Source organism: Manis pentadactyla, chromosome 4 (genome assembly GCF_030020395.1).
Source record: "Manis pentadactyla isolate mManPen7 chromosome 4, mManPen7.hap1, whole genome shotgun sequence".
Classification (NCBI taxonomy): domain Eukaryota; kingdom Metazoa; phylum Chordata; class Mammalia; order Pholidota; family Manidae; genus Manis; species Manis pentadactyla.
The window spans coordinates 81312288-81328358 of record NC_080022.1 but is presented as its reverse complement, the minus strand read 5'-3'; the positions used below and the strand labels follow the sequence as shown (position 1 = coordinate 81328358).

Sequence of the window (16071 nt, the reverse complement as noted above, 5' to 3'; positions counted from 1 at the left end):
TTTCAGTCTAAATGTTAACTGTTAGACAAGCATATAATTATCTTCACAAAATGCATAATCATGACTGCTGATTTTTCCATGACTAACTCTACCCCACCAGATTTTTTTTAGTTTCTGCTAAGTCACATTTTTTCCTGCAGAACTCCATGTTCCCACTGCTAATTCCCCCTGGCCATTTTTCATGCTTTGCCTTTTACCTGAATTTTGGGTAAAATGGTTTTCTTGCTCTTTTTGCTATTTCATGAGTATTATAGTTTTATATGGATTACTCTCAATTTCATTTACTATCATAAAGCTTAACCTATCCCTTTCCTGGGGAGATATACATTTTCTGCAATTTATTTTGGAAAGTCATTAAGCCTTTCTATGCAAGGAAAGCTAATCAACAGCCTCATCGTATGACTGAAAATCTTCTGACTCACCAGAGATTCCAGGCTCTTAGAAAAACACTAACCAGTTACCCAACTTCCACATTTGTTTTCTGCTCTTCAGCTCCTTCACCTCCAGATTAGATTTTCCAGTTATAGCAAGAATCATCAATCACTAGCTAGACAGCTAGAGCTTGCTGTCAAGTATTGCCTTGCAACCTATGATGGACTTGTATTTTCTCACCAATCTGAGCATTACAAAGCACACATTGCCCAGCCACCAGGCAGAAAAATTGCAATGACAAATTTCATCTCTCGAATGCAATGAAACTATTTGGCTTCATGCATGATTCCAAAAAAGTATTCATTGATTCAAAATACATTAAAAGCCTACCATGTGCTGGTAATTATGCAGAGCATTGGGAGATATAAAGAAAAAAATAAACAGTCCTTATTGCTGCCAGTAGCTTTAGTGGGGAAGACAGACAACAAGCACACAGGTGAAATCAAACGAAGGACTCAAGGAAATCAACTCAATGAACTTGGTGGGGTACCATGAAAGTACAGAGGAAGGGCTGCAGCAGCATCCCAGTTCTCTGTAAACTCTTCATCAGCCACATTGCATCACTGGTGTGCAACGGGAACCGCAGTATTTCTTAACATGACTGCAGGCATGCACGTTTCAAGAAGTAACCATCGGGCTCTTTCTGCAGGAGAACAGTGAGTCCCCCAAACTGCAAGTATTTTCTACACCAACTGCACAGCATTGTTGAGCATCTATGGATAATAAATTAATCAAGTAAGCCTGGGCTTATGACCCAACATGACTTCCATGCACTGGAATAGAAAAAAGCATGGTCACAGAAAGATAGCTCCTGGGGTCACAAGACCAGGTGTGCATGGTGAGGTTAGGCAAGTCATCTTACTCAGGACAGCTAGTAGCAGGATCCTCATCTAAAAAAGGATGTCTGTGAGCCCTCCAATAGACTAAGGTCTGCTCATAAAGGAATTGGTCAGGCCACATGATTACCATTATAATTTAGGACATTTTCAAACTTGGTCTCAAAGATGTATCATTTAGGAGGAAATTTTGCTAACCGCTGAGCTCCACATTACAGAAGGGAGTTCTGTAATTACAGAGCTCCACATTACAATTAAAAAATTGTGTTAAGGTTAGTGAATAATTTTATCAATAGTTCATTCCTGTGCAACAAACATCAACAAAGAAATTTTAAGAACGTCCTTTTAACAGTGAAGAGCAACAGCTGATCCCCTGCCAGTCTGAGCAACCAGGAGAAGACTGCTATGAAAAGTTACTTACCATAGCCCATTTCCTCCTCTTCTTGAAAACCGTAATTACATCCCAGGTGGGGTTAAAGCTCTGTTAGGGAAGCTGACTCAGGTCAGAGACTGCCAAAAGGAGAATTGCATGGCTTAGTTCTGCAAATATAAACTTTGTGGGTTTCAGAGGTGGAAGAGAGCTCTAGCAAGTGTAGCTTTCTGATTCTAGGAAGGAAGGACTACAAGAGCTACGCCTGATTGTGCTATTTCAGTGCAGGCAAAGGGAAAGAATAAAAATTTTGCAAAGTTTTATTTATTTTAAAATGAGTGTAATGCTATGGCTCAGCAGGCTATATGGAGAATGTGAATACAGTATACACTGGAATGCACGGCTGATTTCCCTAGAAAAAAATAAGAAAGAGAGAAAACACACTCCACTCTTCCCCTAAAATCTCTCGTCTGCAGTGGGAACAACTACTCAGTAATAATAAGCGAACGATGGGAAATAATTTGACAATACCTTGTACAATGCCACTCAGTAGAATATGACTTAACATCCTCTTGCCTGACAATTTCAGAGCAAAGCCCAGAAAAGCAAGCTAGAAATAAATTCAGAAAAAAACAGTGCTTCAGACTAGGGGCACGAAAGTCTGATTACATTTTTAAATTTCATTTTTGGTTTCTCTACACTTGGGAGGAACTTAGTCCCACAGACTTCTTCTTCAACGTGAGAAAATCTTTCCTGGAACCGCGGGGCTGCAGATGTCACCCTGGAATTCTCCCAGAGGCAAACTGCCAGGTCTGGGGCAGCTGTTCCTCAGGCGGTACCGGAGGTAGGCTGTGCTGTGCTGGATTACCTGACCTGAGCCTGCGGGCACGCACCTGCATTCGCCCCACCTGCATAACGTGCACCTACACTAAGGGCCGCGCGAGGTAGGAGGCCAGAGATCATTGCTTTTGGGGTAGAAGACGAACCCGGAGCTGGGAGAGGGCCCTGCTCACGGTCAGGCCACCGTTACTTGGCTGCAGATTCTGCGGCTCAGCCCCACGTGAGCAATACTGTCGGCTGCGCCAGCGGAGCCGAGGTCGGTACTTTCTATTAAATTTAGTGCTGCCGCACGCACGGGCCTGCATTAAGTCACCAAGTGGAAGGGAAGAATCCCTGTCCTCCACCTCCAGACTCCTTCCAATACTCCCCGTCTTCCTTCCCCACAGACCTGCTGCCCTCCCAGGCTGGACATCGGGGCCGCCGTCCTGGATGGCTTGGGGGCCGGGGGGCCGGGCGGCTGGGGGCCCTTGGGGCCTGGGGCTACGGGAAGCCGACGGCGGGTGCACCGCAGCACCTGAAGAGCCGAAGGGCAGATTCGCGCGCGACGGCGTGGCTGAATCACAGCTGAATCACCCCTTGCAGGGTCTTGGAGTTTCCTACCCGGAGGAGGCGGGACAGGGGTGTGGATTGGCTGGGGCCGCCCACCGCGACCGGGCAACCGGGCCAGGGGCGGGGAGTGGGGAGGAGCGGCGGGGGCGGGCGCGCAGCTCTTCATAAGTAGCGCCCGGCACCCGCTCCCCCAGACTCGCGGCGCCCCGCGCCCCCTCGGCTACCTCCGGCATCCCAGAAACGCATCCGACCCGCATCCTCAGGCTTCGGGGCACAGCGGAATCCTCCCGGCCTCCCCGCCAGTTCGTGTACATGGCGACCCCCACCCGGCCCCGAGTGCCCGGCCCCGAGGCCACTGTCTCTCGGACACTCCTGCTCTGCTGGGTCTTTCTCCAGGTGGCCGGAGCCACAGGTGAGTAGCACCCGCCCCCGAAACCCAAGGCGCGCTGCCCGGAGGAGGGGGTCAGTCCTGGCTGGTATCCGTCTCGCCCAGATGCTCCAAGGTGTCGCCTGCGTCCGCGAGACTCGGCTGCTGTGTTGCAGCCGAGTTTCAATGAACCCAGGCCCCGGGGCGCGCAGGCGGGAGCTGGAGGGTAGGGGGTTAGCTGCCCTTTCTGCTAGAGAAGCTTGCTCGGGAGTCCATTGTTGTTGCGTAAGTGGGTGTTCAGCTCCTGCTTTAAGTTTGGGGAAAGAGTTTCCCAGTGAGCCGTGACCTTGAAGGAGGTGAGACGTGAGTCCGCACCTACCCTCAGCCTGCAACGTTTGACTATTATCCTTCACTGCAGACACACTTTTCCTTAATAAAGAGCAGCTCTTGATCTTTTCTTGATTGTATGTGTTTTAGTCTGAGTTAGAGGCAATCTTGTTGCAAAAGGTCTCTTGGATTGGAGCAGGCACCACATTGTGCATGCCCCATACGCCTGTTAGGTGTGTGGGGCAGGGGAGAGACTGTGACCTGCTGAGTATCGTCAAAGCATACTTAAATAATAAAGCCTCCTAACCGAATACATCCGAGGGGGTAACAGGCCAAACTTCTGCCTGGTTGTTTGTGGAAGCTTCAGTATACAGACATGTTAGATAAAATGGGAAAACGGCTTTTTCATTGTGTGCAGCCCTAACTTCTCTCACAAATATGGGGGTTGCCCATTTCCGTAACTGAGTGAAAACCCTTCCTCACTGGCCTTTCCTAGTGAGTTGAACCTGGATTTTGCACTTCTGGCACTGGACGGTGGACGCCCTGAGTTGCTGATGGCTCCCCGGCTGTGCTTCCATGTCAGGTTATCACAGGATGAGTGACTTCAAATGGGGATTTCAGTATCCTCACCTATGTCCTTAGATTACAAAGTTGATCTTGCCGTGAGGAAATTCTGGGTTTAGAAAAACTTTGGAGATTTTTTCTCTTGATGAAATAGGGAAGCATTTGTGGTTGGGACAAAAAATTAATGTGAGGTTTACGGTGATGCTGGGGAGAGTGGGGGAGACATTTTCTACCAGCAACATGAAGTCATGTGCTGAAAAGTTCATGTAATAATAGCTGTTTCTCTTTCATTTAAAGGCACTACAGATGTAGTGGCAGCATATAATTTAACTTGGAAATCAACTAATTTCAAGACAATTTTAGAGTGGGAACCCAAACCCATCAATCATGTCTACACTGTTCAGATAAGGTAAGGTAGAAAATTAAGGTAATCTAAAAAAGCAAATTAAGGCTTTTGATGTTTTCATTTCCTTGTGCAGAATATAAATGTCTTTCAAACTGATTAATGGATGAGATTCAACAGAGGGCAAGAAGAGGCATTCATGGTAATTTGGTGGCCAGAGCCATACTCCCTCAAGTTTACAATACTTGCATACCTTAAACTGATAGACCATTATAATTGTTCTTGGAGATGATGGGAAAATTTGTAAGCTCTGGAGAGGTGAACCTTCTTGAGCAGGTCATGGCAGCACTGAGATGTGGTTCTGGATGAGTGATAACTAATCTTGTCTAAGCACACACGTCTTCTACCTCACTGTCTAGACTGTGAGCTGCATCTAATGTGTTGAGGAGGCGGTGGGGAGGAGTTCAGATGTATACATTGCCCTTAAGCAGTGTTTGATTCAGTAAATTTTAGATGCTGTGATTCAAAGTTCAGTTGCATACCTGGTCTCAGAGGAAATCAAATTCATGACTCATTAAACCATGCAGAAAGGCGCCTTTGCACCCTCAGCTGTCAGGGCTGCTCAGCCAAGTCATCTGCATCTCTGGCTGACAGCTCCCTGTCTAAGAGCTGATAATTCAGCATATTCAATGTAAATGCAGCAGGTACCAGATACCTTTCTTGATGTTTTTCACCATATTGGCAAGTTTTGGTGTCTGAAATGTTCTAGGAGGCTTGGTAAAGATATTATTAAATAGAGAAGAGCTGCTGTGAAATTATTTTAACTCTAATTGTGTAAGGGAACAAAAATATCACCCACTAAAATCAAAGGCATTTAGTTGTTTTGTTTTAGCTTGCGTCAAGCCCTGTAATAGCATTAGGTGTACAACTTCTAAGTATGGAGTGGGTCTTTTAGGTGGATATTCTTGTTTTTCAAAATGAACTTCATGACGACTATTGCCAAAACCAACAGGGAAGAGAATTTGTGTGTGTGCATGCATTCATGTCCAGGTAATATAGAGAGATAAATGAATTCAGTAGTCCAAGATAACAATTATGGTGTGGTCAAACTTGTCAATTCAGATTCCACTAGTTGAGAATCAGTGATGAATTCCTCTGCAACAGAACTGAAGTTACCTTTGTAAACACCTTCCTTCTGGATCATAAAAACGAGATCTTAGAAGGAATGCTAAGCTCCTAAGTATATTCAATCTTATGTTTGATGAACATAGGGAAACGTATTCATGATTTCCCTGATTTCCAAATGTAAGACTTTGGTAGCTCCAAGTTCTTAGACTTTCCAAGGCTGCAGTTACTTAAGTGAATGCGGCCCCTAATGGGCAAACCTCCTGGCACACACTGCAGCCTGAGGGCTTCCTGCCATCCTGGCAATCTGCCCGGACTCTGGCCCCTGAGCTGACTTGTGAGCTGTTCCTCCAGCCCTGTCAGAGACCCGCAACTCTTCCATGACCTCCCCAAGGGTAAATGAGGTTCCTGGGTGGAAAGGGCCATAGCAATCATTTATAGAAGAAGAAACTGTTGGCCAAGGAAGGTGAGGGATTTATTCATGACTGCACTGACAGCAAGTGCCCAGGCAGGTCTGAAACCAAGCCTCCCCCACACTACCACCTCCTTAGGAGGCTTTGCCTCGGCCTGATGTGAGGCCCCAAAGCTGGGAGGAGGAAGGAGGGCTGCTCCCACGCCTCTCGGCACACACCCTCTCGGCAGTGGGCCTTCTTCCTCCCAGTTTTCCTTCCCTAGAGAAACCGCCTTAAGCTGCTGTTCTTCTTCACCCACCTGCCCTCACCACGGTACCTGAAGCCCCTGCTTGGAGCTCCAGCTGTATTCTTCCTCTTCGCAAACGGCTTTGAGTGGTGGTTGGGAAGTGTTCTTGGCTCAAGCCTTGGCCCTGATCCATCATCTGTAATATTAATTCCATAGGAATGTTCTTTGTTCTAAAAGTAAACTTCCAAAGCTTCTAGAAAAGTCCCTAAATTGGTGAGTCCAGATTCTGTTGAAATTTTTTTAGTAGTTCTGGTGGGACATTTATTATTTCCAAATCAGGAGGTTTGACAATACCTAGGAACCTCAAAAGCTTTTCGAGGGTTAATGCTGATAATGGCGTGCAGAGGAACTCACTGCACAGTTGGCCCTTCATTACCTGTTCACACTTCACTGACTTCACCGCTTTTGGTGACCGGGCACTTGAGCTAAATGTTGCCACGGAGCACTGTGCTTCTTCCCTGTGAGCTGGAAGGAAGCAAATCTCTCTCTCCGATGGAATGTAGCCACGGAGCCCTGTAGTCTTGCCCGTGTTACCTGGACAACTTGTTTGCCATAGCAATGCAGAAGAACCATGATGTGCTCATTCACTTTTTAAAATAGAAGTGATGTAATTTTTAGAAATGCATTTTGTTCATTCTGAAAGTAAGACAGCTTTTCTACTTTGAGAAATTAGAACATTAGAAGTCTAAGAAGCCCAAATATTTTCCTTTCAGTCTTAGTTTATGGATTTCGGTGTGTTTATCCATACCCTCTTAGCCTGATTATTTAGTTCAGATTTTTAAAAATGCATTGTTGTTATGCATAGATTTAGACAATCGAATCCATATGGCAGCTTGTTTTTCCCCTAATTCAACTGGTAAATGCAAGCCATCTAACACTCAGCAAGACCTAGCTGTGCAAGCCTTGAAACCCTGCTGTTAACGGGAGCACAAGGGCATGGACTCCTGGTACCAAGTTCACATTAAGTGCTTTAAAGGAGATAATGGCACTGGGGGGACAAGCAAGGGAGAAGTCAATTCTGAGCGAGAAGATCTGGAAATTCTTGGGGATAGTGGGATTGGAATGCGGCCTTGAGTGATGGGAAGGGCTCTCTGATGATCCATGATGCGAAGGGAAAGAGCAGGGTAGCTGTCAAGTTATGTGGGACTGAAGTGTGTGGTTCAAGATGCTGTGATGTTCATCTATGAATTGTCTAGGTCATTTAGAATAATTTCATTTTTAGTAGAAGTCTTTAAATCATTTCCTTTTCAATGATGCGTTACAAAAGAAAGATGTGTCTTTAGTGTCTTAGTCTCTCACTTTGCTGGACAGATACTGCCTGTATTGTCATTCTGTAATCTTTGATGGGATGTGTTCACATTATAAAGTGAGGGATACATGTTGTATGAGACCCAGCCCTCACCTCATTAGCTATGTGACCTTGTACAAGTTTCTTAGCAGCTCTGAGGTTGTGTTCTCATATGTAAAGGAGAGCCAGTATCTTCTTGGAAGTATTATGTTAAAAATAGTAACATGGATAAAGGGCCCAGTATGGTACCTGGCATATACAATAGATTCCATAAATGTCAAATCATCACACCAATAATGGTTGTCGTAGACTGTAATGTATAGAATATATTATTATATAGGCTGTTACTGCTACATTGATTATATTCAACATAGCATATAGGAGGAGAAAAATAGTATGTCATATAAGCGACTATAGTAAATGAGGCTTGATGAAAAATTGCTCTTTCTTCCATGCAACCATGACAAATCACCCACATTTTAAGGAAGAAATTTAACAAAACGGTTAAGAGCACAGACCTGACGTCCAACTGCTATCTGGCTCACATTTTAGCTGTGTGACTTTCAGCTGGTCCCCCAATCTCACCTTGCCTCTGTTACATTATCTGTAAAAACAAGAGACAGTTACAGAGCCACCTCAAGGTTGCATCTAAAGTGCTCAGCATATCAGATGCCTCCTTGAGATTGGCTGTGGCTACTTTTATTAACACTGCGCCACGGCCAGGAAGCAGCCTGTCTTGTGGGATGCAAATCATAATGTTCCATTTCTCTTCCTTCCTTCCTTTAGTCACAGATTAGGAAATTGGAAAAGTAAATGCTTCTACACAACAGAAACAGAGTGTGACCTCACTGATGAGATTGTGAAAGATGTGACACAGACATACATGGCGAGGGTCCTTTCCTACCCGGCAGGTGCCACTGACTCTGCTGGGGAGCCTCCGTTCACAAACTCCCCCGAGTTCACACCTTACCAGGAAAGTAAGTAGCTCAAATTGTTCTTACTCTAAATAACCTTTTGTTCTTATTCTGAATATTCTTGTGAGCTTGTGACCCCTAGGGGCCATTACATAAAACATATCTAGCCATAAATACATCTTTTTCAGAAACTGGGAAAGCGCCACAGTCACTTAGCTCATTCCAGATATGGTAGGAGGTTCTCAGAACACAAGCTTTAGAGTCGGTAACAGTGTCATCAAGTAACTTTCTCTGCTGGTCTGTCCCAGACCTTACCAGTAACTGGCTGGATGCAGTACAGGGAGTAGGGAAGCCACCAAAGCTGGGATTTCAAGGTTTCCCCTGAGCTCCTGTATTTAGGAGACTTTTTATAGCTAAAGTAGATATAAATATTTTTATATATGTATTTATATTTATATATTTGTGTCCCATCAGCAGACCCAAAGTCCCAGCTTAGAATTCTTCACAGTCACAAATCCATGGGGAAAGTCCAGTTTCCATCTGAGCCCATAACAGCCATATGTGCTTAGTGGCTACTATTTTAAATACTCTAGTTGCATAAGATTTCCAATATCTTATATATTTATTCTGCATGTGCTTACACAGACACACACATACTTGCATATGATTTGTGTTAAATTACTGGGTTCTGTTTTACTGTCATTTAACTAAAGCACAGGAGGCAATTGAGCACTGCAGAGCTGGGACTGGTTCCTTGAGCTACAAGGACCTTTCCACAGCCCCGAATTTATTGTTCCTGATGCCTTGCTGACCTTTTTAATCACTTGACCATGATTTGCATCCCGAGTTCCCAGCCTGCCTCCTTCATGCTGCTTTTCAAAATGGGGAATGTTTCCTTCCCCAGCCTTTGCCCCAGTAAGCTGACCTTAGTTAATATCTACTAGGAGAATGCAGAGGATTCCTGCCAGGTAGGAAATTTTAGTCTTTCTGTGACGAGTATGAGTCTGAACTAGGTATTTTAAATAAACATATAGCATACTGTAGCACACTGAAAAGAGTGAAATCAGCTGCTCTTTTAAGAAGAGCTAGAATGAAAGTGTTGTGTTGTTGGTGTTTTCATGTTTACCCCTCTGACTGCCCAGTGAGGGAGAAGAGGTTCTTGAGGCAGGGACGGTGAGAAGGGCAGAGGGAGAGTCTACCACCTTTTCCCTCTAGTGTCTACTTTGAGAGTAGAACTGGGGCAGCCTGGCCCGGTGAATCTGGCTGCCTTCCCTGTTGTCAGACTCCTCTAGTGCCTTCAACCAGCGTGTCTCAGGGCACTTGGCTAGAGCAGAGACACCCTGTGGGCAGCCACCCCCAGTGATGCTGCAGGGTATCTGAGACACATTCTCCCTCCACTGATGGCGTCTCATGATGTCCTTTTACAGTTCTTGAGTTATTTTGTAAGCCACTTCAAATCCTTTCTTGGTGCAAGATAGGAAATATCTTACAGATTTATTTTGCATGTGCTTACACAGACACATACATACTTGCATATGGTTTGTGTTAAATTACTAGGTTCTGTTTTACTCTCATTCAACTAAAGCACAGGAGGTAATTGAGCACTGCAGAGACTCAGTGGCTGAAACTGGTTCCTTGAGGTACCAAGGACCTTTCCACATCCTGTAATTTATTGTATCTGATATTGGAAATCTTATGCAACTAGAGTGTTTACAATAGTAGCCACTAAGCACATACGGCTATTGAGCACTTGAAATATGGCTAATGCTGTAAGGATAAAATACACACTGGATTTCAGAAAATATCTCCAAAAGCTTTTATGTTGATTACATGTTAAGATGATAATATTTTAGCTGGATTGGGTTAAATAAAAAATTATTAAAATTCATTTCACTTGTTCATTTTTACATTTTCTAATGCTACCACAAGCAAATGTAAAATTATATCTCTGGCTCCCATTACATTTCCCTTAACCAGTAAAACGTTTTGGAGTTCAACTCCATTTAGCTTTCCATTGCCAAGCAGTTGATTCTCTGCTAGTCTTTTACGAGGGATGACTACGTTGTCATTAACTGTGATAACTAAATGTATTCTATTTTGTATAGAATTCTTTGGTTCCAACGAAGCTCATTTCTGTTTTAGCAAACCTTGGACAGCCAGCAATTCAGAGTTTTAGACAGGTTGGGACAAAACTGAATGTAACTGTGCAGGATGCACGTACCTTAGTCAGAAAGAACGGCACATTCCTAAGCCTCCGGGATGTTCTTGGCAAGAACCTAAGTTATGCACTTTATTATTGGAAAGCTGCAAGTACAGGAAAGGTGAGAATTCTTTCATTTGTTTATATGGACTTGCTTTAAATTGTGGATCCTTGATTGTATAGCCTACTTCTTCCCCAATTAAAAAATATCAGAGTCGGGTGGTTGCGGGCAGTGTGAGGGGTTGGGAGGGGTGCCTGCTGCCTGGGTTCTGCCTGTGACTTTGAGCTGCCTGTGATTGGGCAGAGCCCCCTGGATTCTCAGGTTCCTCGGCCATGGGGCTAGGCTAGGTTGTCTCTAAAGTTGCCACCAGCTCCCACATTTCTTCCTCCATTGAGGATCCCAGAGACAAAATTTGTTTTCCATTCAACAGTTAATGCTTCATTTTTTTCCTTTATTGCAAATATCTTCTAAAAGAGCTAAATTGGGTTGGGGTATTAAAGGGCTAAAATATGCCTAAATGGAATATCTTCAGTCTTAGAAAAAAGCATCCTTAGCAGTTATCACAGGGAACTGATTAGCCAAGTCACTTCTAATTCTTTATTTGTTAGAAGTGTCCATGTGGGCTTTTACTTCCACAGTGACTTAGTAAAGAGGAAGGAATTCACTCTGAGCCCGGATGGATTAAGAGTTCTTTTTATTTGACAGAAAACAGCCAAGACAAACACTAATGAGTTTTTGATTGATGTGGATAAAGGAGAAAACTACTGTTTTAATGTTCAAGCAGTGATTCCATCACGAAGAACTAACCAGAAAAGCACAGAAAGTCCCACTGCGTGCACTAGCCAGGAGAAGGACACGTTCACAGGTGAGTGGCTCTGCACGTCATTCGGCCAGGAGGCGTGGACACCTTCCAGGGGCCTAGCTCCACCCTGAGCACCAGGATGCACTTTTGTTCAGGGAGAAGCTGCTTTGGTTTTTTTGTTTTGTTTTGTGGGTTTTTTTGTGTATTCTCACAAGTTTAGCCATTTATAACTGTTTCTGTGTTGTTCCCTTGTATTAGCAAGTGTTTTCTTGAGCACCTACATGTGCTAAGCTCTCTGCTGAGCACTGGGCACACAGTACATGTTTAGGATTTAGCATCAAATCACAGATTCCTCTAGGCATCTTTTCATACTTAAATTCTGAACTTGGAGTTTGAGGGGAGCTTCTGGACCAGCTGCAACAGCACCCGCTAGACATTTGTGGGCACCCACTACAGGCTGTTGCCACAGAGGATATAAATTCTGACCCGTGAAAGGAAGGGATTGAGCCTATCAAATATACCCACATGCACATGTGCACATGGCCAACATGTGTGTCCATGCATGTACATATGCTGGGGGCCAGACACCATGTGAGGAGTAGCTCCTAACTGGAAGTGCTGCGGGTGTCCAGACGTGTCTGTGAGGCTGAAAGCCGACACGTCTCTCTCTAGGTTTTATAGGGAAACCACATCAATCATGCATATGTTCAGGGAACAAAGAGCAAGAGGAGAGTAATGACAACCTAGCTCAATGTTAAGACAAAATTTAAACATTTCAAAACACTTTTAAATAAATTCTCTCCTGTTTACTGACAGAAGGCAAGGTTCTCCTTGGCCATCACACCCACAGCCCTCACATCCATCGTCCTCAAGGCAGCTTGAGTTCTGCGGCCCCTCTGTCTTGCACACCCAGATTGCTGCTTCCCCTGCCTCTGTGCCTATGGAAATGTGTCCTCTGAGAACTCTTTCAAATGCCACCTCCACCAGGAAGCCTTCCTATTGCCCAACCAGTTATTTTCTCTTCTTCACTCTTCACCTGAATCCTGGCTGTGCATCTGTCTCTTTGTGCTGATAGTTCATCTTCTATACTCATTGCTACCACACCTAGCATGAATTTTAGCCACTTGCTTCTAACAGCTGTTCTTGCTTCCATCACTTGGATCTCTTCTAGAGTCTGGGCATTACCCGGTTCATCAGCTGGCCCATTAAATGCTTCTTGCCATCGCCAGTCACCCTGAAACACCTAGGGTTTGACAAATTCTTTTCTAGTCCAAATATTGTAGTAGAAAGAGGGGAGGAAATAAGTTTCAAGCTATGCAAAACCAGGATGATGTAATTTGTAGTTAGGCCCTCAATTCTGCCCTCTGAGGAATGGGATCCGAGAGCCCTCTAAGCAGACCTTTTACCGTATGTGTTTAGATGTGTTCATCATTGGAGCGGTGGTGATCGTGGCCATCATCTTCATCATTGTCCTGTCCGTGTCTCTGCGCAAGTGCAGGAAGGCGAGAGCAGACAAGAACGGGAAGGAGAACTCCCCGCTCAACGCCGCGTGAGGAACGTGCCTTCAGAACTGCCCGCTGTAGCAGAGTTGACTTTGCACTGTGGCCAAGAACTTTTAAGAGGATAGAATATATGGAAAAACAAATGATCTGGGAGCATAGAGACCCTTGGGTTCAAAGAAAGCGCTTTATCTGACCTGTTCTCACAGTTAGCATTCTGGTGTCAACATCAGCATAGACACTTGGGAATGTAAAGAACGGTACAACCAAGTTTTTAAATTTCTATTTTAACACTATGGCACCTTTTGCACATATTATGCATTAGACTGTATATTCTGTACCCAGGATGAAACCAGATCATCTAAGCAGAAACTAATGAACCAAGTGCCTTAAAAAACCCTGGGTGAGCTTTTGGAGAATTTTCAAGAGGCTGCTTTCAAACCTCTTTAAACCTTGGTTCTTTAATAATATATGGTGTTTAGGATCTTCTTCTTGAATTCTTTTGGAGGTTCAAAACAATTGGCAAACTTTTACGTGAACGTCTTAAGTGCAGAAGACTTCTATTTGGGGCACTTTCCTAACATGCATTACAGTTTAGCACTTTATCTGACTTAAATGCTGTTGATTAAACACTTGACAGCTAACTACATTTTTATAAGACTACTATAAAAACTACATGGAGTTTATGATTTAAGGTACTTCAAGCTTCTATTGTCTACATTGTATATATTTACATAATTTTTTTAGAAAGGTCTTATGGGATTTTCTATTTATAAAGATAATATTCTGTTTGTATATATTGAGATAATTTATTTAATTACTTTTATATAAATAAAGGTGACTGGGAATTGTGACTGCTGTATTTTATCTTCCATTTTTATTTATGACTTGGTCTTTGTATTAGTTGGCTCTGCTGCAGTGACAAATGACCCTAAAATTCTTGGTGGTTATAACAACAGTATCTTTATTTCTCACTTACATTACATTTCAGTGGCTGTGGGTGAACTGCAACTCTTCCTAATGTCTTCTCATTCCAGCACCCAAATCAAAGGTGAAGCTCCTATTTGGATCAGGACAAAGGAATTTTAAAAACCTGGTAGAAATAGGCAGCCATGTCTTCAAACATTAGGCTGCCTCTTAAAACATCTGCTCCACACTGACCCCACTATCACTTCTGCTCACATGCCACTGGCCCAAGAAAGACACACAACCAATTTTGACAATCCTCTGCCTCCAGCGAGGCACCACATGTGTTACTGTGGGCAGGGATGTGCGGTGCTACGGGGAGGGGAGAAAATCACACAGTCCTCTGCTGACCAGGAGAGATTTCTTCCCATGGGCATTAGTTTGAATTACAGATGAAGGTTGGAGAGGAGAAATGGAAAATTCTTTGGAGTTTTGCAGGGGGAGAAAAAATTGGATAGAAAGACAATATAAAAATAAGGAGAGAAGTGCAGTGACGTCTCAAGTTAATTAAAAGCAAATTAGACTGAGAGCTCTTTGTGGGCAGGACTTGGTAGCTGATGTTTCCTGCTCCTTTAAGATGGTCAGTGAACTCTTAGTTATGGCTGAGCTGAACTGACTTCTACCTCCTTCTAGAATGTACAAATAGTGATTGCTCCATTCACGTGTGCAGAAAAGTGGAACAGTCTTAATCTCACCAATGTATTGAAAGAGGATCCTAACTAGGGAGGAAAAAGGTTTCTAGCACCTGGGTGGGTTGCAAGCATGTCTGCTTGCTTCTGGAAGGCTGGGCCAGTGCCATCTAGGAAAAACGTCCCGATGGCCCCCTACCTGGAAGTGTCACACCAAGGAGACACTGGGCAAGCACACAAAGAATCAGTTCACTGTCCAGCTGTTCCATGAATTTTAAATCCATCTGGTCCTTTGCTCCAAAGAACTAAGCATTGTCAATAACTAAACATGAAGTGTTTGCTATAACATTCCATTCTAAGAAGAATGGGCAAAAGAAACCTTCGTTGTTCCCAAAAAAATGGTAGCCTGAAAGAAAGAGAATGGTAGACATTTTGGGGAGATTAAGGGAAACAGACCAGTGGCTGGTTTATCAGGTCGGTTTCGTTAGTGTGTTTGCTGTAATCTGTGTGGATGTGGAGAGGCCGAATTGCAGGCTGTTTTGTAGTGCCAGGGAAAGAGGGGTGCGTTTGCAAGGAATCAACAAAGAGAGGCCAGCCTGGGGGCATGTCCTGAAAGAAGTGCTTTGGCCATTATCTGAAATTCCTGGTCCTGTGGGGCTGCCTGGGTGCATTGCTGAGGGCACAACATGAGGGGCAGAGCGAGCTCCCAACAGGGTGTCTGGCTGGGCGTTTCCATCAGGCTACTCTTTCCCTGCCAGGAGTAATTACAGCATTATGTAATTCCGTGGCCTCATAATCTAAGGAATGTGAATGTCCTACTAAAGAACGTACTGGCAGCTCTGGGTAGTAATGAGGTTCCTGGCTGTTCACAGAGGAAAAGTTCCTTACAGATCCAGTTGAGGCTGCAATGATCCAGAAGTTTCAAAACTGCAGATTATCACCACACCTCAGGTTTCCACACCTGTCCTCACTGAGACCAAGGAGCTGCTGCTCACATCAACACTGTAAGTAGCACTGCAGCAGAAAACCCTAAATCGTTGGCTGGCACCCAAAAACCATGGCCCTCCTGGGGGCCAAATTATACAACATTGCTTACACTCTCCCTTAAAGTCTCCCACAAACCTCACTGTTAGTAGACTAAACCTACATGCTCTGAAGGAGATTTTTGCCATCTTCAAGTATTGACCAAGTCAGTAACTGACTTACATAAGGAAAACTAGTGCTTGTGAAATCCAAAGACATTTTACCTTCATTAACAGTGGATGGCCTGTCATCTAAGTACCCATCTCTTAAACAAAGGAACAATTATCTCTATCCATC

General features: G+C 44.1%; 2 protein-coding genes across 3 annotated transcripts in view; one reads left to right on the top strand and one right to left on the bottom strand.

The window, feature by feature from the left end:
* LOC118923086 (cleavage and polyadenylation specificity factor subunit 6-like) overlaps positions 1-3193 on the bottom strand; it is a 43414-nt gene extending 40221 nt beyond the window's left edge. For both annotated transcript variants that reach the window (XM_057500442.1, XM_057500441.1), the window contains exons 1-3: positions 2867-3193; positions 2170-2248; positions 1690-1778 (exon numbers count right to left, since the gene is read on the bottom strand). In XM_057500442.1, coding sequence (XP_057356425.1) covers positions 1753-1778; positions 2170-2248; positions 2867-3193 — 432 coding nt within the window. In that variant the 3' untranslated portion in view covers positions 1690-1752. The remainder of the gene's footprint in view (positions 1-1689; positions 1779-2169; positions 2249-2866) is intronic.
* A 48-nt stretch (positions 3194-3241) lies between these two features.
* On the top strand, positions 3242-14010 carry F3 (coagulation factor III, tissue factor). Its single transcript, XM_036906502.2, has 6 exons — positions 3242-3439; positions 4583-4694; positions 8527-8717; positions 10797-10975; positions 11561-11720; positions 13077-14010. Exons 1-6 carry the CDS (start codon positions 3340-3342, stop codon positions 13208-13210), a joined length of 876 nt encoding a protein of 291 aa, XP_036762397.2. The 5' UTR covers positions 3242-3339; the 3' UTR covers positions 13211-14010.
* The last annotated feature ends 2061 nt before the right edge of the window (positions 14011-16071 follow it).